At 34.9% G+C, this 22164-nt stretch overlaps 3 protein-coding genes and 1 long non-coding RNA gene across 6 annotated transcripts in view; 3 read left to right on the top strand and 1 right to left on the bottom strand.

Annotated features, from left to right (window-relative positions):
* Positions 1–2357: 2357 nt before the first annotated feature.
* LOC124452124 lies at positions 2358–3733 on the top strand. The gene is made up of 4 exons (XM_047002712.1): positions 2358–2696; positions 2950–3066; positions 3208–3354; positions 3455–3733. Exons 1-4 carry the CDS (start codon positions 2511–2513, stop codon positions 3731–3733), a joined length of 729 nt encoding a protein of 242 aa, XP_046858668.1. The 5' UTR covers positions 2358–2510.
* A 2448-nt stretch (positions 3734–6181) lies between these two features.
* On the top strand, positions 6182–9608 carry LOC124450228. Its single transcript, XM_047000832.1, has 3 exons — positions 6182–6420; positions 6527–6702; positions 6972–9608. The coding sequence occupies exons 1-3, from the start codon at positions 6271–6273 to the stop codon at positions 8329–8331; spliced, it is 1686 nt and encodes a 561-aa protein (XP_046856788.1). The 5' UTR covers positions 6182–6270; the 3' UTR covers positions 8332–9608.
* LOC124450232 lies at positions 6406–8276 on the bottom strand. The gene is made up of 2 exons (XR_006949915.1): positions 8058–8276; positions 6406–7372 (listed from the first exon to the last, which is right to left on the bottom strand). It is a non-coding gene; the product is annotated as an uncharacterized LOC124450232 (long non-coding RNA).
* A 306-nt stretch (positions 9609–9914) lies between the features above and the next one.
* LOC124450227 (pre-mRNA-processing factor 40 homolog B-like) overlaps positions 9915–22164 on the top strand; it is a 24274-nt gene continuing 12024 nt past the window's right edge. For 2 of the 3 annotated variants that reach the window (XM_047000831.1, XM_047000829.1), the window contains exons 1-10: positions 9915–10045; positions 10210–10287; positions 11434–11511; positions 12630–12804; positions 13889–14031; positions 14108–14227; positions 14385–14505; positions 18813–18843; positions 21636–21758; positions 21987–22101. In XM_047000831.1, coding sequence (XP_046856787.1) covers positions 10285–10287; positions 11434–11511; positions 12630–12804; positions 13889–14031; positions 14108–14227; positions 14385–14505; positions 18813–18843; positions 21636–21758; positions 21987–22101 — 909 coding nt within the window. In that variant the 5' untranslated portion in view covers positions 9915–10045; positions 10210–10284. The remainder of the gene's footprint in view (positions 10046–10209; positions 10288–11433; positions 11512–12629; positions 12805–13888; positions 14032–14107; positions 14228–14384; positions 14506–18812; positions 18844–21635; positions 21759–21986; positions 22102–22164) is intronic. The other variant, XM_047000830.1, reaches the window with a different exon arrangement.

Genomic DNA, 22164 nt, shown 5'->3' with positions numbered 1-22164 from the left:
AAACTACATTAATCATTATCCTATGTTTCATAGCTACAAGAAAAACATGTGACTTGGACGAGATTTGAACTCGCATTTTCGGGATACTCTGATGATGGCTTTGGAATAAAGTCGAAACACGGTGCCATCCAGTAAACTGCTATAGTGGCGATAATCTCTCGTTCATACGGAGTTTAAAACAGATTTGACTCGTCTCCAATCCCTGTGGGCTTGGTAGCTCAACAGGTAGAGCGGCGGACTAGTGTCTCGAAGATGCGAGTTCAAATCTCCTCCAAGTCACATGTTTTTCATGTGCATATTAATATATTATATATATACTCTGATGATGGCTTTGTAATATAGCTACAAGTAGTACTGACTTTTCCATTGGTATTTATTTGTTCTTTTTTACCATTATTTAAAAATAAATGCACTTCTATATGTTTACAGAGTGTTTTTCCAGCCATTTTATTAATTAATTTTAGCAATGGGTACTTCTATGTGTAAACCATCCAACGATACACCGCTTATAAAATTAAATCTAAACTGCACGTGTATAAAAAGATCTAAAATGAAATTGATTATCATGACAATGTATACGGTGAAGAAAAAAAGTGTGTTTACTGAGTTCGGTAGAGTTTCTTAGTTTTTTGTGGCGGAAAGAGGCAGTGTGGTTCCTGTGTCGAGTCTTAAATTCGTTATCTAGATGACAGATGATTGTAGGCAGTTTCTGTTAAGTGGGCAGTTTTGTTTTGTCGGCAGTTGCATGTTTTAGTTTGTGTATTTTTGTCATTGATGGTGTCATTAGTATTGTCAGGTTCTCTCAATATGCATTTGTTATGGTTATTAATAATATGTTCCATATTGTTCATGCAGCTGTAACTTAATTTAATTGTGTCGCGGTTAAATAGTTTTCTGAGTTTGTGGTCTATGGGAAAGTGCTTGTCAATTAGTGAAATGAATTTGTAGCCAATGTTTGTGCTGACGTTCTTGCTGTATGGTGGGTTGTACAAGTGTATGTTATTTCTAAGTCTGTTTTTCCGTTTCGTCATATTTCAGTCATATTTCAGTTTGGGTCATATTTCAGTTTGTAATGATATCCATTTTTATCCAATTTGTTATCGTACACTCAACATATTCTGTAATTCTAACTTAATTTTTACCCTGACTTCCTCTTGTATATATAATCTAGCACATGCTTTTGTATTCATTTAATATTATCCCCTGAAGAGTGAGAAATCACGAAACAGGCTTGTCGGGATGAAATTGTAGTTTTTGTGTGTTTTCTTCTTATCAATATTTACGCTCTGCTCTTAAGCATCGAGCACTGTACTTACGGAGATTCAAATAAACAAAACTTCCTATATATATAATATATATAATTTAATATATAATATAGATATACAACAATATATATCTTATACAACAATATACATAGTTCTAATACAACAAGTAGCCGTCATCAAATGGAGCCGTAGCTGCTTCGCAAACGTCGCTGTTTTTCACAATAAAAAGGCTCGTTCTGTTGTTTATAGCTAAAACCCATTGAGTTCTATAAGACCTTATAAGGTCTTATAGAATTCAATGGCTAAACGAAACGAAATTTTGACGAAGCGACAGCGACAACAAACTTCCTCGTGCCATTCCCTTTTACACGGTCAAACTTCGTACTCGTTCTCGTCGTGGAACCGGAATGCACACTCGGGCATTTAGCAAAAGTAGGCGCATTCGGAAACTTCTCACGTAGATGATTTCCGACACCCGAGGCTTATTTTTCGTATTGCGTGGATTCTGCGTAATAATTTTGCGTGTAAAGCCTTAATTCGTGGCAATTTAAAACTTATCGCGGGAAAATGGAAATAATTTAAAATAGTAAACAGTTTCCGCATATTGTACATCACCACACAAAACAAGCGAAGTTAAATTTCTGTTTATGTTTCCGCTGGTAAACTGTTCTTATAAGAACAAGCACATATTTTTATACATATGAAAATTATTGACATTTCAGCAGCGACTTTATTTAAAATCAAACTGTCTGAACGCTCTGGACTTGTGCAAAATGTAGAGGAAGCAGAAAGTCTCCTTAGAGAGTACGAGTTGGCAAGCACAACTAATTTATGTGGAAATAAAGAAAAAAAAGGATTTGGGAACACAGGTTTGTATTTTTTTCTCAAAATATAACTAATCTATATCGATCTATATGCTTTCCTTATTTCTGTTGTCCAGATCAAATTGTTATATGAAACCTGAATGTTGTCATATTCTATAATATAAGAAGTACTATAATAATGTCCATGCACATTTGAGTCTTACTATCTTCAGTCTGTCGTTGTGTGTCGAACGAGCAAGGAATAGGGAAACTACACTCATCGCAAAAAAGGTGAAAACCAACTCATAGGTAGTACTTTAGTCTAAAAAAGAGCAAGAGGAAAAGCACAGTTTTTCGTTAAAAAGGTTTCGTTTAATGTGTACAGAATACAACCACGTAAATCACACAGTAATGTTGAATATAATGGTTCAATTTGAACTAAATGAAATCACTTATTCTATTTTTAATCGAAAAAATGTTAGATCTCACAAGTGCCAATCACAAGGTTTGGTGGGAAGATGGCCAGCTTCCATTTGACCATATAACGTTCGTTCAAGTGAACCATAGGGTCTACGATTGTCGTCATGGGGTAGATAGGTATTCAAGCCAAAAGAAGAAAAACAGAACGGTAATAGATATATTATTCATCTGCTAATGCAATACTACAGATTTAATAAAAGTAAAATGAAAGTGAAACGACGTTGCTAACTTTATAGTACGTTGCAATTAAACTTCCAGTGTGAAGAGCTTTGAGGGAAACTTTGAGTTTTATTGTATTTTTAACATTCTTATGTAATCTTGGTTTCTTTCTTCTTCATGAATTTCTTCAGCTGCCTTTCCTTTTAGGTGTAATTATTTACCAACATGTTTATATCTTTTAGTCAAATTCTAGCGACCACTCGTTTAAGAAGCACAGAAACATGGTTCAAGGAACAAGAAAATTGAACTGTTCAGCACAAGTTCACATGAGAGAATACATCAGATTTCCAGACTTTAGGGTAATTTTAAATAACAGTGTTTATTCGTATGCATTACTCGATCTGTCAGGTATAAAAAACAAAAATGTCTGGAGGTGTCCAAATCAATTTGCCTTGAAACTTTACTCACACAGGTTTTTTGATAAATTTACGCGCCTTTAGATTAAAGAGCAAACGGTTTGGCGACAAAAATCGATGTCGAAAAAACTTAGGGAATGCTTACAAAAAGGTGGAAATGCCAATGGAGAAAGGTGGATCCATATCCAGTTGCCTTGCCTATCTGAGCACAAAACTCACCCTATAGGAAGCGTAAGGATATATTTAGTCCTAGTTTTTGTACGGTGCAAGTCAATGTCTTGCTATATTGTTTTTAAACCTTACGTTTTATAATTGGCTCCTTTATATGAAGGCTGGAGGTCTTTATCAAGGAATTGATAAGATGCTTGTTTCCAAGATCCAAGAATTGGTTGTTGCTGGGGCTTGCTCAGTTAAAGAAGTTAGGAGGCATCTTAAAATCTACGTGGAGCAAGACGTGTACAAAGCAACAAAGGCACCCGCTAAAACCAATCGGAGATTTTATCCTTCCAAACAAACCATACGCAGCCACATTTACAAGGCAGTCATCAAAGAACGATTTTCAAAATTTGACCGAAAAATCTTCAAAAGAAAATCGAAGACTGGAAACTGAGGTGTCCCGACGAGTCTTTCTTCTTTCACCCGCTTGCTAAATATTCAGCATCGTCTTTGATTACTCAAGAAAATAGTGTTGATAACGAAGAAGACGACGATGACGATGATGATGACAACACAGTTTTGCCAGAGTCAAAAAATGGATTGTTATTCATTCACCAGACTGTTAATCAGAAACGTCTTCTAAAGAGATATGGTAACGAATTTACCCTTCTAGATGCCACTAACAAAACGACAAAATACAGCCTCGCTTTGTTTTTTCTTGTGGTGAAAACCAATGTAAGCTATCAAGTCGTTGGTTCTTTTGTTCTGCAAAGTGAAACATAGTACGCTATTGCGGAGGCTCTTCAAGTTATAAGAGGTTGGAACAACGAGTGGAATCCAGCATATTTTATGGTAGATTACTCTGAAGAGGAAATGTCGGCGATATACCGAGTATTGTTATATGTTTGTAAATGATGATCGTCCAGGTTAATAAAGTCCTGAGAAGGACTGTTTTTGATGTTGTTGACTGACGTTTCGACAACCTTAGCGGTAGTCATCTTCAGAGTCAAATGAGGAGTGAACGTCAGGTTAGCCGTATTTATTGTCTGGTTCTTACGTCATTGTATTGTGTGTACAGGAAATGTGCAGGAAATGTGTATTGTCATTGTGGATTAGTGTGAAGTGAAATATTTTATTTTTAGTTGTGATGTGTGATTTAGGTGTGACGTTTTAGTTGTAATGTGGGTGTCAATTGTGTATTGTCATTGTGAATTAGTTTGAAGTGTAATGTTTTTAGTTGATCGTTTGTTTGTATTGTGAATAAGTCGTTTGTAAGGTGCCGGTAATTGCTGTGATCTGTTCAGGGGGGTTTGTTCCAAGTTGGTATACCAACTTTCTAATGTAAGCCGTTGTCTATAGTCAGAATTTCTGTTGTAGTTGCTGAAATTGTAATGCAATCTATAGAGGAACGGGCACTCATGACTTACAAACATGCACTACCTTTTTGGTTTCGCTACGTAGATGACACAATCACAGCACTACATGCAGACGAGATTGATGACTTCCATACTCACATCAACAAACAGAACAGCCATACAATTTACCAAAGATGTCGAAGAAAACGGAACTCTTCCTTTCTCGACTGTTTGTAAAACATGACAATCAAAAACTAGGAACAACAGTTTATCGCAAGCCAACACATACTGACCGACTACTAGACCAATCATCTTACAACCCTACATCACACAAAGCCACCACAATCAGAACATTAACAAGACGTGCACAAATCATATGTGATTCACCGGACGCTCTACAAAACGAAAACAACTATCTCAAACGTGTTTTGACAAAACAACTATAACTCTGACTTTATCAAACGCAACACTTACAAACCCAACGAACCCAACGAAACGAACAACTCAGTGACAACAGCAACGATACCTTACATCAAAGGTACGTCTGAGACTATCTCGCGTATCTTACGACCATACAACATACGTGTCGCACATAAACCAATCACAACATTACGACAAGTACTAACGAACATAAAGGACAAAGAACAACCCAACGAACGACAAGGTGCAGTTTACAAAATAAACTGCTCCGACTGCCACGCCTCCTATATCGGGGAAACTGGCAGGAACTTAAACATAAGACTTACTGAGCACAAACGAGCTACTAAGAAACAAGACAAAACTAATCACATTGCCGAACATCACCGAATCACAAAGCACAACATTGACTGGGACTCAGCAAAATGCATCACTTACAGTACTGACTATAGACAACGGCTTACATTAGAAAGTTGGTATACCAACTTGGAACAAACCCCCCTGAACAGATCACAGCAATTACCGGCACCTTACAAACGACTTATTCACAATACAAACAAACGATCAACTAAAAACATTACACTTCAAACTAATTCACAATGACAATACACAATTGACACCCACACATTACAACTAAAAACGTCACACCTAAATCACACATCACAACTAAAAATAAAATATTTCACTTCACACTAATCCACAATGACAATACACATTTCCTGCACATTTCCTGTACACACAATACAATGACGTAAGAACCAGACAATAAATACGGCTAACCTGACGTTCACTCCTCATTTGACTCTGAAGATGACTACCGCTAAGGTTGTCGAAACGTCAGTCAACAACATCAAAAACAGTCCTTCTCAGGACTTTATTAACCTGGACGATCATCATTTACAAACATATAACGATACTCCCGGGTTCAAACCATTTACTTTATACCGAGTATTCCCAGGTTAGTCAAGAAACCTAGAACTAAACTACTTTCAAAGGTACACACAATGCTACACACCTCTTTTGTTTTTAATTGAGGCAGAAATAGGCAAATTTCTTTTTTTGTGGGGTGGAGTAAAAGGTACAATCTAGTCAATACACTTCATGTTAATTGTACGTATATATTACAGAATGTCAGACGTACATCTGCGATTTCCATCGAGAGCAAGCGTGGGAGCGATGGCTTTCAAAAAGCAGCAATGGACTGCTCCCGTTAAAAAATATGATTCTTGCAAAACTACGATTAATTGCCAGAGCGAGGACGGAGGCTGATTACGAGGAAAATGTTAAAAATTTTAAGTCATCAGAAGAATGGAAGACAAACCCAAAACTGCGCAACTGGATTGGCAATACGTGGTTATCCCAATACAAGGCAAGAGAATTTTATAATTTGCTAATAATATCATTCTTACAGTGCTCATCAATAATTACAATACATGTTGATTTCGTTAATTTTCTCGCGCGGACAAAATTTATAGAAATGGGTGTGGACCTTTCGAAAAGATCGACTGCTAACAGTCATAAACACAAATAATGGCGTGGAAAGGCAAAACAAAGCTTTCAAGCATGAATATTTGGATGGCTACAAGAGTTCAACGTTGAGCGTCATGCTGACAGTGCTAATTGAAGACTTTTTGCCCGACCTTTATTTCAAGTACTTATTTTTTTCTTTTTATTTACTTGAACAAGTCTCTTAGGCGATGGCAAAGCCAGCCCGATTTTTTCCTCCAACAAACCAGATTTCTCAGCAAAATTATTGTTCATTTCTTTAGAAATTCGATGCCATTCATTGTCTTTCCATTGATTAAACACAAAAATATATGATTTGTAGAGGTACAAAAAACGGGCTGGGGAATTCGCTGCTGCTGTTAGCGCTAGTATTTTAGCAGCAACAACGTTGGAAATTCTTGTCTAATTTTACAGATACGTCGAATTAAATACGAAATTGCAGAGCAATTACAGGCAGTACAATTATGATGTCCCGTCATACCTTCACGAAAGACCACACTCTATGATTAGGCATTGTATGGAAAGACTTGCATCGTCAGAAGATACCCTTGCATCACACATCATGGTTTTTGACGAAATGCATGGAATTTTCAAAGTTCGTAGTCAAGACGGCATATGCAAGTTTTATACATTGTCGTTTGGAAGTGATCCAGGTGATTTTCCAAGCTGTGATTGTTATGACTGGGAAAGACACAGGTTGCCATGTAAGCACTTCTTTGCGATTTTCAAGAACTTTCCATTTTGGTCATTTGATAAACTACTGAAGTCGTACACGGAATCTCCATTTTTAACAGTTGATCGAATAGGTTGCACGTCTGTAATGGAAACAAAGACATTTGAGGTAAGCCAATGTCACTCCGATGATTCTTCACAAACCGTCGAAGCACCAGAGGAAAACGAAATCCACGTAACTAAGGACAAGAACATTTTCCCCACCATTGTAGCTGAGCTAAAACGAAAGCCATCTTCACATAGAACAGAAGCCGCAAGGTGCAGAGAACGGTTGGGACAAATAAAGAATTTAACTTATGTTGCTGAGGGATGGGGAAATGGCAATGTTTTGCATGAAGTAAAGGTCAAATTGGATGAATGTTATAAAATACTGACTGATGTTTCTCCAAAGGAAAATGGTTTAGTGTTGGAAGTGCCAGATACAAAGAAATCTGCCCCAAAATGTAGCGTCAAAAATAGCAAGTGTTTAGTAAATCCGTTTAAACCCATCCCAAAACCGGCAAAGAAAAATCCCTGGTCAGGTCGAAGTGGTGCAAAAGCAGCAACTTTAAAAAGAAGTTATGCTTCAACATTAACAGAAATAGAAGGAAAGCTAGCAAAGATTGGACGAAATGATTCAAATATTGTGACAGATGAAATAAACTCTTCCCATTGCAGACCTATTGAGCCCTTGAACAAAGAATCAGGTGATAAACTGGAAAAGATCGTTCAGACCCCAAAGCGTGGATTTTTTAAGCTTAGTGACATTGACATAAATATAATCATCACCAGAAAAGAGTTAACAGATCACATCATTGGTGCTGCACATAATGTTTTGCAGAAACAATTTCCTGTCGTACTTGGTTTAGAAAACACAACACTTGGCCCTGTTACCAATTTTTCTGTACATCGGGGTACTTTTTTCCAGATTCTCCACACAGGTACTCATCACTGGGTATTGGTTTCAAATATTGACTGTCAGCCTGCTTCAGTCAATTTATATGACAGTTTGTACAATGGAAGAGTCAGTTCTTTAACAACAAATTGCCAACCTACTCCATGAGCCATCACCATCAATTGCAATCAACATACCACATGTCCACTATCAATCCAATTACGTTGACTGTGGGGTGTTTGCAATTGAATTTCTTGTGTCATTACTTTTTAACCAAGATCCAACAACTTTGATGTATAATGAAGGTTCCATGCGATCACACTTGTTGAGTTGTCTGAAAAATATGAGTTCACTCCTTTCCCTTCGACAAAGAAAAGGAAAATTGATGACAAGAGTCAAATCCAAAGAAAATTGAAATTTTCACTGATGTGCTACTGTCGAATGCCATGGAACCAGAAAGATCTTGAAAACCCAGACCTATGGTGTACTCAGTGTGACAAATGCTTGGAGTGGTTCCACAAAAAGTGTTCACCAACAATGCCAGATTCAGTTTTCCACAAGACAAATGTCACTTGGAAGTGTCCAAAATGCATATAATGAATCAAAAGAATAAAATGCTTTAGAGGAAACTCAAAGTTGTAACTATAGAAAGAATTGTTATATTTTGTATTCAATTGTAAGAGTTTCTCTGGATTTTTATTAATGATTTATTGAGCTTTTGACTTGGTGCTTCGCGCTTTTATATATATGTGCACGTACATTCGTGTGTGCATGCACACACAGAAAGTAACCACTTTATCAATATTTCAATGTTCAAGGCGACTAATAGCAACTTTCCATTTTTGATCTATATACAAATATGTACAAATAGCGACAGCAAAACTTTGTAGATTTTATTTTACAAATATGTAATATATATCTAAGATGGTAATTAGTTTCCTTAGTTACTTAGTTACCTTGAACATTAAAAATGTTACATATGTAATGTAAAACGACTATCACTGATTTTCCCTTTATACTACATGAATATGTTGTTAACAAATTGCCACTGGCACATGCAAAGCATAAAACACAATTGGCAAGATTATATTCTGTAAAAAATATGTCAAAAATTTAGTACATAAAGTGATATCAAACCATCGTCTAACAAAAAACCAGGGAAATGGAGAATAAAATGTCTAGAATTTTCAATGTTATCTTACCTTTCTTGATAAGTTGATTTAGATTTGTTTATACTGTAGAACAAGTGATGGAGAGCTTACATATATAATACCAGTGGGCAAAATAATTTCAAAATAAATTGTGCTTTAATTTGCTTTATGCTTTCAGGTTTCAACACATTTAAAGTTAAATAAATGTGTAATGGTGTAAAATTTTTAAATTCTAAACTGCTATACATTTCCATTTTGTTGATAACAATAATGATTAAGAATCACAGGAAACCATTTGTCTTTGTTTACTTGAATGCAACTATGTCGAATAACATGTCAATATTATAAATATATATTATACTACAATATACTGCGCTTACCTTTAAGTTTGGTTAGATCAATAGTCTGTTGAAAATACCACGACCATTTGTCTATCTGTTGTTTTTATTTAAATTATATGCAGCGATATTTATCGCTCACATACACGCAGAATCCACGCAATACGAAAAAATAAACCTCGGGTGTCGGAAATCCTCTTCGTAAGAAGTTTCCGAATGCGCCTACTTTTGCTAGATGTCCGAGTGTGCATTCCCGTGGAACCCTTGCTAAAGCTTTCTATTTCAAAATGGCCGATACGTTGTTTCTGCACGTGTGAAACCTTTTGGTCAGCTTTTGATATTCAAACGCCTTCAGTTACTTTTTATTCAAAAACATCACTAAATTACGCAGAGGTAATTTTGACAATAATTTTTTCGAAAAAGTATAAACCCAAGATAAAGAAATAGAGCGTTTCGTTGTGTTATCCAAAATCTGCTAAATAAATTAGTTAAATCATTATTTTGTTTTGAAATGCACTCTAATCGTCTGTAATCTCTTTACCTTTACTTTATCGTAGGTTTCAAACAGCTGGGATTGATAGTCAAGTGTCTTCGTTTCATTATCTTTGATAAATTGGTGGTTGTAACTTAAAATGGTATAGTTTGACTTTGACTCCCTATGCACATGCCGTAGAGATTGCATAAGATAAGGGTGTATTTACAATGAAATGTTTTAAAATATTCATTTCACAGTTGCTAGTCATCACAAAAAAAAACACATACAACATCATTGTTAACTTGTGCAAGTGTTGAATTTATGAATCGTGCTTTTACCTTACTTTTATGACTCCACCACCAAACATTTTTATCTTGAAATAGAGCAATCTAAAAAAGTTTGAGTTGGGTTTATTTTATATGATTCATTTTATGACATCATAGTTCATTTAAAAAAGTGAAAAGTTAGTAAACTGTGCTGTCGAAATTTTGAATGCACCCTGTGATCTCAGGTGCACAATACAAACTTTCCAGTCTGTATCAGTGTTGGGTTTAGAGTTAGAAAAACAACTTTTTTGAATTAAGAACACCATAGCAACAAGTCTTTAAGAAATTTCTTAATATTATTTAAGGCCTTTTCTTGATTTTCTATGGGAAAAATTGTCTTATTTTCAGACTTTTAATTAGAACATAGTAGCTGTTTTAGAAAAATAGTAAGTTTTTTTCAAATGAAACATTTGAAAAATATTTGGGGCAAACAGGTGCAAATAACTTAAATTATTGTTGGCCAATGCACAAAATCACAAAATGTGCTTGTAAGAATTAGTGTGTGAATTAAGGATGTACCATGTTTTGTGAGAAAAATGTACATCCAAATTCACAATCAAATGGATATTTGTTTTTATATGCAGCTATTTACTGTCATATTAAAACATACACTCCATTAAGCTAAATATTATTGATCTCATATTACAAATAATTTGCATGTCAATAATCAATCCATATGTAACATTTTATGATACTCACGTAACAATGTGCAAATTTTACACATTGAACATTGTTAACTCACACACACACTAGTGTCTACCACAAACGTTAAATAACGTTTAATAACTGTTATATAAATAGATTTGTATATTTTTCCTCCTTTCCACTTTTACTCTGTCATTCAATCAAATGAGAAGGAAAACACTTTCACAATGTACCTTTTTCATTTTAATAAAACATTCGACTGTGAATGTTGCTTAATCTCCTATATTTTCCCAATGTAAATTCACATTATTTATGTTTTCTTTGCTTTATTTTAGTCTGCTGGTCATCCTGCCTCAACAAATCCAGCAGGTTTCCCACCTCCTCCAATGCCACCCATGATTCCTGGTATGATGGTACGTACGTTTTTGTAATTACATAAATTTTAAGTAATTACAAACTGCTTTTTGTACTTGCGGTCATTTTGTTGAAAATTCATATGGATAGGCAATGCTTTAACTGCTGTTAAATCTGCCCTTATGAATTTAGCTTTATTAAAGTGCCTATGTCACAAAATTGTTGATTGTTTTAAGTAAAAGATCACATCAATTGAAGTTGTTGAAGGTTTTGTGATATGTGAATTAGGGAGCGTATGTTCCTTTGTTTCCTAATCAATACAGTATATCTTAAAATCATGTTTCATGCAGTATGCTCCCTTATTTACCTACATATTACAAAAACTTCAATACATCCAAAACTAAGCAATTAAACATAAAGATAAAAAGAGTCAATTACAGCTTTTGGAGATCTTTTATTTACAACAATAAACTATTTAGTGACATTGGCACTTTAAGGCTCTAAATAATGGCCGAACAACCTGTCAACTTCCTTTTGCTAGGTCAAAGACGATCTTCGACCTGTCACCAAGTTCACAAAAATAACTTACTCCAAAAAATTTTGGAGACTACCGATTCTCGTGTTTGACGTTGTTAGTACTGCATACGTTACTACGCGTGCATCTGTTTATTATAGTAGTTTTGGGGAAAATGTGAATATGTGACTGGTTATAATTACTAGAAAAGTAAAAAATTGGCAGGTGAACAAGCATTTTTGTCAGGTCATTGTCCGTTGACGTATCGTTATTGTGAGCCTTGTTTGATTTCGTACAATTTGTAATATGCACGACGTAAAAGTAGATTAACAGATTTCTGTTTATTGAGCTGTAATCAGAAGAGATCGTGTGCTACCACCTGAGAGGTTTTTAACTTTTTCTGGTCAGCGCTCAACTGCATGTAAAGTTCGACATTTAAAACAGGCCTAAGAATATTTATACATTTAAAATTAACCACAAAATTTTTTTAATAAACATGTTTCGACATATTACGTATAAAAATTTTGTTGAATACGTATTTTAAATACGTAATTAATCTGGAGCTTCTGAGATTATACTAAAGAATATACAGAATTTGTTAATGAATATGTATTTCGTTCAAGTATGTGTTGTTTGGTGCTCTCTTCTAACTTTGTCTTCTAGATGCCGCAAACCATGAACCCTATGGCTCAGACATTTCTTCCTCCACCTGCAATGCCCGGATTTCCTGGTATGCCTCAAGCACCAGGTTTTCCAGCAATGCCTGGTATGCCTATGTTCAACCCACATGCAATGCAGGCAATGGCTTACCAAGCTGCTTCATCTGTGGCAACTACAGGTGATTGATTTTGCTTGATTTTTTTAATCAAGCTGAGTTTTTTAATCAATTTTTATGATATTAAAGATCTCGTGTTAGCCAGCGCTTCCCTGCCCCAATTTGCTTGAAATTTTGATAGTTTGTACAATACAGACCATTTTTTGACACGGGATGATTAAATTCTTTTCCCGATGAGTATTTTTAGTGTGCGATGCCTGTTTTGAACGTCTTTTAACAACAGTTATTTTACGGGAAAAAATTCCTGCATTTTAAAAATTTCATTGCCAGTTGTATCAGAGAATATTAACGTACGTACGTAAAATACCCATTTGTTTTTTCTTATTCCACGCGGGTCTTGTTTCGTAGAACATTTTCCAAGAGTCTATACCTCTGTATATACGTATGCGTGATCTCATTTCGATTACTTTGATCTTTCTGCGCATTTTCTTTACTCTACGTAAGCCATCATAATTACTACATTGGTAAAAAATACCATGTTTTAAAAAAATTTCATCCCTATGTCATATCATTCTAACATTTCCAACTTTTTAAACTGGATTTGTGTTTTTCACGTAAAGTTATGCTGGGTGAATATAAATTTTGACCGAATGTTTTGTGTCGAAGAAATAGTATTAACAATTTGCACACCGCAAGTACAAATTGTATAATGTAAAAATGTAAAGATATCTTTGGTTCATCATGTATTGTGCTTTTTGACATTCTGAAATAGTATTTGAAAAATTGTAAGTTTTAGCTATGGAACTAAATATCTGAATTATTTTGAGTATCTAGCTATGTCCAAAACAGAGGTATCTTCTATCCATTCATCTTCTATCTAAAAGTCCTTATCAGGAGTGATCTAATTTTAAAACTCGAGTACATTTGCACTTGCCTCAATTGTTTTTCTTTGTAACAGTGTGATGTTGAAAATTTAGACTATAAGTCTAGACTAGTCTATGTAGTGTCAAAAGTGATTAATGATTTGTTGTTAAAACTTATACTTTACTCCTGTGTAATGTCTTCCAAAAACTTGGATATTCATCTTCTTAAATTCAGTGTTTTTTTTGCTCGAACTGGCCAATCTTTTATTGCCAAATTTTTTTAGTTCCTGTTGTACAACAGCAGTCTGAGCCTGCAAAACCTGCATCACCTGTTCATGAAGCTGTCCCAACAGCAAGCATAATATCAGAGAAAAGTAAAGAAGAATTAGAGCAAGAGGAGGAGAGAAGAAAGCTAAGGGCAGAAAGGGTTGGTTTGATAGGCTTGTAATCTTATATAATTGCCATTATGTTTATGTCTGTAATTTGTTAATCATCTCTACCAGAAAAAAGCAGCTTTGGTGTGGAGTGAGCATAAAGCACCTGATGGTCGGACTTATTATTATAACTCTGAGACAAAACAATCTTCTTGGCAGAAACCTAACGAACTCAAAACTAATGCGGAGGTAAGAATAAGGGTTTATCAATTCACAATTTTGAAATATACTTGTTAACTGAAATGAAATTTGTCATATTTGTTAAGATGTAATGTGGCATTTTAACCTGTATTATATTTACACATTGTAAACTTCCATACCTACGTATTGTTGTGTTTTCATTAAGCGTCTTCTTGACTCGTGCTCATGGAAGGAACACAGCGCAGAGGGTGGACGAACTTATTACCATAACAGCGAAACTAAAGAATCGACATGGACAATGCCAAAAGAACTCGAGGAACTTAAAGGTGCAATTATACGGCTTACATTAGAAAGTTGGTATACCAACTTGGAACAAACCCCCCTGAACAGATCACAGCAATTACCGGCACCTTACAAACGACTTATTCACAATACAAACAAACGATCGACTAAAATCATTACACTTCACACTAATTCACAATGACAATACACAATTGACACCCACACATTACAACCAAAAACATCACACCTAAATCACACATCACAACTAAAAATAAAATATTTCACTTCACACTAATTCACAATGACAATACACATTTCCTTTACACACAATACAATGACGTAAGAACCAGATAACAAATGCGGCTAACCTGACATTTACTCCTCATTTGACTCTGAAGATGACTACCGCTAAGGTTGTCGAAACGTCATTCAACAACAACAAAAACATTCCTTCTCACGACTTTATTAACCTGGACGATCATCATTTACAAACATATAACGATACTCCCGGGTTCAAACCATTTACTTTATGTATGATATTATCGAAAAGACCAAACTCCAATATTGGGCGAGTCAACCCAACATTTCAACGTGTCTACTTTTTCATAACACCTACCCGGGGCCTATTTTTCAAATGTAATAATTAGGCGGTTATACATTCTTTAAAGTGCCTTTATCACCTACAGGATTTTTATGGTTCTGAGTAGAGCATAAAAAGTTACTTAATAAGTCTCAAAACATATTTTGATTTACTTAAGTAGTTTTGAAAATTAAAGCTTTGAAGATGGAAAAAGCAAAAATTTCCGTCGTGTTAGGGGATTGGGACTCAGGAACGCGTCTTTTGTCATTTACTATAAAATGAATTACAATTCAGTAAACTAATTGAGAAAATTGCATTTTCTTACAAAATGGTCGCTATTTAGAGCTCGAAATATCTTTCTAGCTTTAACAAGGGCTCGTACGTTTGTCCTGAATGTGAAATAGAAAATGAAACATTTGAAACGATATCAAATGTTGCCAGAAAAATTTGGCTATTGTGTGCATATACTCGTATGTCACGCACTCAAGTTGTAAATTTAGGACTGGTTGAATGCACTTCGGTATCTCATTACAGCAGCGACATTCTCTTGCATCAACCAACAATTCTCTTATTGCAATTCAAACATGTGCACCAGAAACCAGTTGCAATCTTGATGTTTGTTATTGTTTATATTGTGATCTAAACAACTTTCATCGACACGATATAACGGGAATATAACATCTAACCAATATATTGTGTTTTGCCCATTTAAACCATGGCTTAATTCTTCTTTTCCTCTTCGTCTTGCATTATCTTGTAGTCGTCTTTCATAATCTTCAATCCACAATTTGTCAGCTAAAGGCATATATATGGCTAGAGGTTCGTCTGCGTATGGGATAATTTCATCTCCAAGAATAAGATGCTGTCCAGCTTCACCCGCAAATTTGATGTCGTTTCAAATGTTTCATCTTCCATTTCATAATCAGGACAACCGTACGAAACTAGAAACCAATTCTGAACTCGACATAGCGACCGTTACGTAAAAAAAAATGCAATTTTCCCAACTAGCTACCGGAATTGTAATTTATATAATACAGTACCGCTCATGTATTTGTTAACATAATTTTGCGTATGATACGCGTATCGTTCTCGTATCATATGCGTATCGTTTTATTTTATACGCATATAAAGTGATAGGTTGATTGTAGTGCAGTTTATGTATAAAATGCACTGTGAAAATGTGTAGTGCATCGCTGAAGTGTTTAATTGCACTGTAAATACTTATCCTTCGGACTGTTAAATTATTCGTGATTCGACAATGACATTCGGATTGTACGTGAAATATTTATGATTTTATTGTGGAACAAATAACAAGTTAAGTATCAGCGAACAACGATATTTACAATAACAAGTACGAATATCACTTAGGGCCTGTTTATATGGAGCCGAGTTACCCGGTTGAGCGAGTAACTCGCTCAACCGGGTTTGACAAAGTGACTGTTTATATGGCACCGGGTAACTCGGCTAGTACTTCCGTTCATTTGTCTTAAATGAAGTTTGGCTATGCTAACTTCGAGTAAAGGCGCGAGATTTTAAAAAGCCTCACAGTTTCGCAGCAAAAATGGAATGGGTGAATATAAAATTGAAAATTATGATATGTGTGTGTTTTTGTATAATAATGCTGCAAGTACAAGGCGTAGTACACATGCGTACCAACAGAGCCAATTTTCTCGCCTCGCCGAGTTACCCGGCAAATGTGTTTATATGGAAAAATTCATCCCGCCCAGCCGGGTAACTCGCTAACACAAACCGAGTTCCCGGCAAGGCGAGTTACTCGGATGTGTGATATAAACGATTCACCGGGAAATGCATTCATTTTATATAAGGGCCGAGTTACCCGGCTTGGCGAGTAACTCGCTCAGCCGGGTAACTCGGCTCCATATAATCAGGCCCTTAATCTGACATGTGTCATATCTACTTAATTATGCATACAATGCTATGTTGTTTATGTCTTTTTGTTTGATGTTCATATCTTAACACGGACTCCCGCTATTTCACTGCTAACTTTAAAAACTCATGTATGTCAATCCGTAATTGCACTCGAAACTTTACTATTACCTTTAGTAAAACATGTTATCTGTAGCAGATATGACATAACATTAACAAAATTATTGCTAAAAATTTTAAAGAACTACTTAAAACTATGCACACTAATACGATATGATACGAAAAACATTCTCGTATGGACGCGTATCGTTCTGGTATCATACGCGTATCGTTCTCGTATCATACGCGTATGTTTTTCGTATCATACGCGTTTCATACGCGCACCCGTATGTTAAAAAATACGCGAGCGGTACTGTATTTTATAGTAATGTCAAAGGATGCGTTCCTGAGTCCCAGTCCCCCCAAGACGACCGAAATTTTTTGAAACAAGCCGAAATTGCAATCTATAAAGGTTGATTTTTCAAAAACTATTCAATAAAAAAATGTTTTGAAACTTATTTACTAACTTTTTATGCTCTACTCAAAACCATAAAAATCCTATACAGTACCGCTCACCTATATCTTAACATACGCAACGCGTATGATACGCATATGGTACGCGTAGGATACAAATACATATAATGTGCGTATGATACGCGTAGCAAATACACTGATTATGTACGTATGGACATGCATCATTCAACCTATTTATACGTGAAATAGTTACCACAGTTCTCACTCATAACTGGATAAATATGTCAGGAATAAGGCTTTCATCTTATGTTAAGTAACGAATTATTGTTCTTTGGAAGGAAGGGAGAATTGTTTTATTGTGCGACATGCATATAATAAGCAATAAAGGCGACTTCAATTGCTTTTAAATGATTCAGTAAACGTTCCCTATCAAATGAACGCATTTAGTTATTGTTTTCTTTTCACTTGTTTTAAACTAATGCAACAAACGCTCCTCTCTGTTAAACGTTTTTTATCTATTTAACGCTCCGATGGAACCGCTAAGATTTATTAAACATTTTTTTCGTTACATCTTCTACGAATAATAATTCTTTCCTTAGCCAAAAGGTGAAAGCCTTTTTCCTGACATCATTGATCCAGTGATCCCCAGATATTAGGGGGAACTCTGCTAAATGCTTCACGTATAAATGCTTCAAATAGCTTGAATGCTGCACGCGCATGCATACATACATAATCATTGTATATGTTACGCATATCATACGCGTATTTTATACGCAAAAAAGTGTTGAGATATACGTGAACGGTACTGTAGGCACTTTAATGGAGTAAATCTTCTTTATCCATTATTATTCTTGTCTGTCTTCAAGCTTTGCTATAAAACTGACTATTTGTTATATTGATTGAGATGATTGTATAATTTAAAACATAGCTTTTTCAATTTTGGATTGTTTTTAAAACTATCGAAGAGATTACTATCCAGTTAAATATAAGCTTCGTGCAACTGTTTCCAAGACTAAGAAATCTGGTGATTCCGGTACAGTGCTCTAACCAACTGAGCTATGAAGTCACACAGTGGAGAGCAGGTCAATTTGTTGGGCTCATGTTTTCCCGTGAAAGGAATGTCATATGAAAGAATGTTATATGCAGTGCGGTGTTTGAAATTAAGTGAAGATATGATCTTCGCACTTTGCTGGACAATTGAAGCAATTGTCTCATAAACCTGAAAAATTCAGGTGACTCAACAGGATCACGTTGAGTCACCTGAAATCTGGTGATTCTCATTTGGTTTTGAACTGCGTAGTCAAATGGGTTTTTTTTTAATTTAAGAAGAAAGAGCGCATATTTAACTGAGTTAAACTTGTTTGTTTTTAGAGCGAATCAAGAGAGAAGAGGAATTGGAAGAGTGAGTTTCTATTAAAGTGTTAATGCTATGAATTTCGACCCCCTCCCCTCTTTTTTTTTCTCGTTTGACTAAAAATCCATAGTTTTAGAATAAATTGATGTATAAATGAATATTTTCTGTTGAGTAGAAGTTAGTTAATTTACTACTTAATAATGCATCTAAAGTGCGAACTTTTCAAGTGGCCATGTTGATAAGTTGTGACGTCGTAAGTGAAACACGTTTTTATACGAACTATAGATTTATATGGTGGACGCCACATTCCTCTTGGTTTTTCTTTATTTTCTTGGCTTGAAAAATGATTCCTGCTCAAAATTTTTTTACAATATGCTAAAATAAGTATTTAGAAACAGATAGGTGAAAGTATAATTTTTTATATATGATATTTTGTCGGAAACATTGTTGTGTAATGGCTAGATTTGAAATATTGAAGCAACGGCACGACTCTGTATAAATGCGATTTATTTTGGTCTTTTTCCTTTTTAGTCTTACGATTCTTGAGTAAATCGCTTTAAAGGAAAATCTACAGGAAAATCGCATTAAACTCGATCTTGTTTGAGGTTTTGAGCTTTGTTAAGGTGCTTTTTATAACTTTACAGATATGACACATTAGTGATCCAATGTCATTAGAGAGCAGCAACAGGAAAAATACTAAATTACATACACAACTAAGACAATGAGAATCTCTGCAATACAATGTGAGCATGTGTAAAAAATACATGATGATTATTAAAAGTGTCAGATGTAAAAGTTATCTAATAGCTGTAGCCTATATAAGGCTCATTCTATAGGTCATGTTTCAATCATAATATATTGGTAAAATATAAATTACTGATAGTACGCTTTAAAATTTTAACTTCAATTATTTATGTTTAAAAACCTTAAACATAATTGTAAAAATTAAATCGATGGCAATGTGCATGGTTTTGTTGAGTGGTATGTTTGTAAAAAGGCTTTCAACGTCATAAGAAATAAAAAAAATTTCATGTACAAAGCTGAAAGAATCTAAAGCGGAATGGTCGTTAGGTATGAGGGGTTGAAGTAAAGAGCTGAAGTATTTAGCTAAGTTGTAGTTATACGAATTAATTCAAGAAACTATTGGTCTGATAGGAGGTATATTGTAAATCATATAATCGAGCTGGTTGTGAAACTCCAGGAAACATTTCTTGAAATGATTTTTCGTAAATAGAGTTCTTTTTCTTGAACTTACGTAGCAGTCGTTGTAGCTTTGCATCACGGGAAATTGTAGGAACATGATCGAGTGGTTTGAACTTAGATATGTTGTTAATGATGGTGAGGCAAGAATTAATGTATACCTGACGGTCCAGAATGACCACACTATTGCCTTGTCAGGTTTAAAAAAATGATTTTGTTATTGCGAATGCTCCGTAGATTGTTATATTTCTTCAGGTCTCTTGGTGTTGGATGGTATGATGTTACGTATGTATGTGCCAAATGACCAAGTTCCGTTTTTAAGATTGAATAGTTTTGTTTGTTATTTCTTAGTGTGTAATGGATTCGTTCAAATGTTGTCAGAATGTCAGAAGAGTGGATTTTAGGACTACTGACAAAATTTTAAGACTACTGACAAATTATTTTAGTGTTTCACACCATTAAATTACAAAACTGGAGTGATACGAACATTGACCGATGGAGCACGCAAACTCACACAAATCACTAAACGTTACTGCACTGACATTGAAGTTAAAATTATTTTTACTTCTTTCAAGGTAAGATCTTTATTCTCATTTAAAGATCCGCTTCATGAACTTTCGAAATCTATGGTAGTTTCTCAATTTTCATGTGCGGCATGTAATTCCCGCTATATTGGTGAAATTTCACGCCAATTATCTACCCGGGAGAAGGAACAAACGCACAAACCCCCTATCATTATGATAATATCATTATTACTGTGGCTTTTCGATTTGAATTAGAATGAAACAAAACTTTCAAGGTGATGGAATGACATAAACGTCTCTTTCTAATAAACTCCCTATCTAAGTACAGCCGCTTTACTTTACTTAACGTTATTTACGGTATAATAAATTACTGACATACCTAAATAATGCGAAATGCTAAACAGCGACAATAGAATCCAACCAGATATCGACAAATTTTATTGGTTGTTTTCATTGTGCTTCCATAGCTTTGAAATAACCCTTCAGTGTTTCCATACTTACAGAATTTTCTTACTATTATTTATACATAACAAGACTGTGCTCAAAACGTGCAAGTTTGACACGAGCAAACACCAAAACTTCATTGTCGTGAAAAACAAACAATTTAAAAGTTACGAAAGTTTGAAACTGAATCTTATTCTTACCAAGTCAAAAATTACCAAAATTTCAAAAAATTACAAAAGTAATTACCAAAATTTTCTAATTACCAAAACATAGCAAAAATTGGCCAAAAATTACTGAAAGTAATTAAAATTACTGGTCGGGTCACACTGGAAGTGTGTTTCACTTATGACGTCACAAGTTAGTAAAATGGCGATTTTAAAGTTTGCACAGGAAGTGCCAAAAATGGCACCTTTTGCACAATCGTAACTATTAATGGAAAAGTTCAATTTTATTTCTGATTTGAATAATAAAGTCAGGATGTTAATTTCTTTTTATTTAGCAAAAAAATAAGGGGGTCGAAATTCGTTGCATAAGCACTTTAAAATGTTCAATTTAGTAACACGCTATGACACGCCTTTCTCTGGACGAAGCGGCTAATGTGTTTTTTTAATAAATAAACAAACGGTCGAAAAATCCAATAGTCTAGGTAGCTATTTTGTTTTCACGTTTAAGGGAGGAGAGGAAACGGGACGAAGAAAGAGAAGAGGAAGAACAAAGAACAAAGAAGGCGTTGCAAAAATCTCAAGCTGAGGGTGTTTCGCAGGTTGATGGTCAGCAAAAAGACCCTAAAACGAGGTTTGACAATTTAGTACGATACTTATGTATTGTTTAGTCTATCTTAAGTGTATTCAACCAGGACTTAAGAAAATCTCCCTGTATAGAAGACTTTTTGTTTAATCACGTGAGAATTTAAAGACTAAAAATGGCAGCAAAATGTTTGTTGTTTGTCTCATGTCTGCATATATAGTTTCGCAGGTTACAAAACTCGATGTATAACTGAAGGATCATATTGTTTTGCTTTAGTGCCACGAAAGCGACTGATCCCAGTACTCTTCCGGTCTCAAATCCAAAGAAAGATTTCATATATGAAACGAAAGAGGAGGCAAAACATGCTTTTAAAGAACTCCTGAAGGAAAAGGTACTTTTAGACGATATGATTTTTGATTTTAGTTTTTTTCGTATTTTTTTTTTTTGTATTCAA

The sequence above is a fragment of the Xenia sp. Carnegie-2017 genome, unplaced genomic scaffold (assembly GCF_021976095.1).
Source record: "Xenia sp. Carnegie-2017 unplaced genomic scaffold, XeniaSp_v1 HiC_scaffold_24, whole genome shotgun sequence".
NCBI classification, from domain to species: Eukaryota; Metazoa; Cnidaria; class Anthozoa; order Malacalcyonacea; family Xeniidae; genus Xenia; species Xenia sp. Carnegie-2017.
This window is presented reverse-complemented; position numbering and strand designations above follow the sequence as displayed.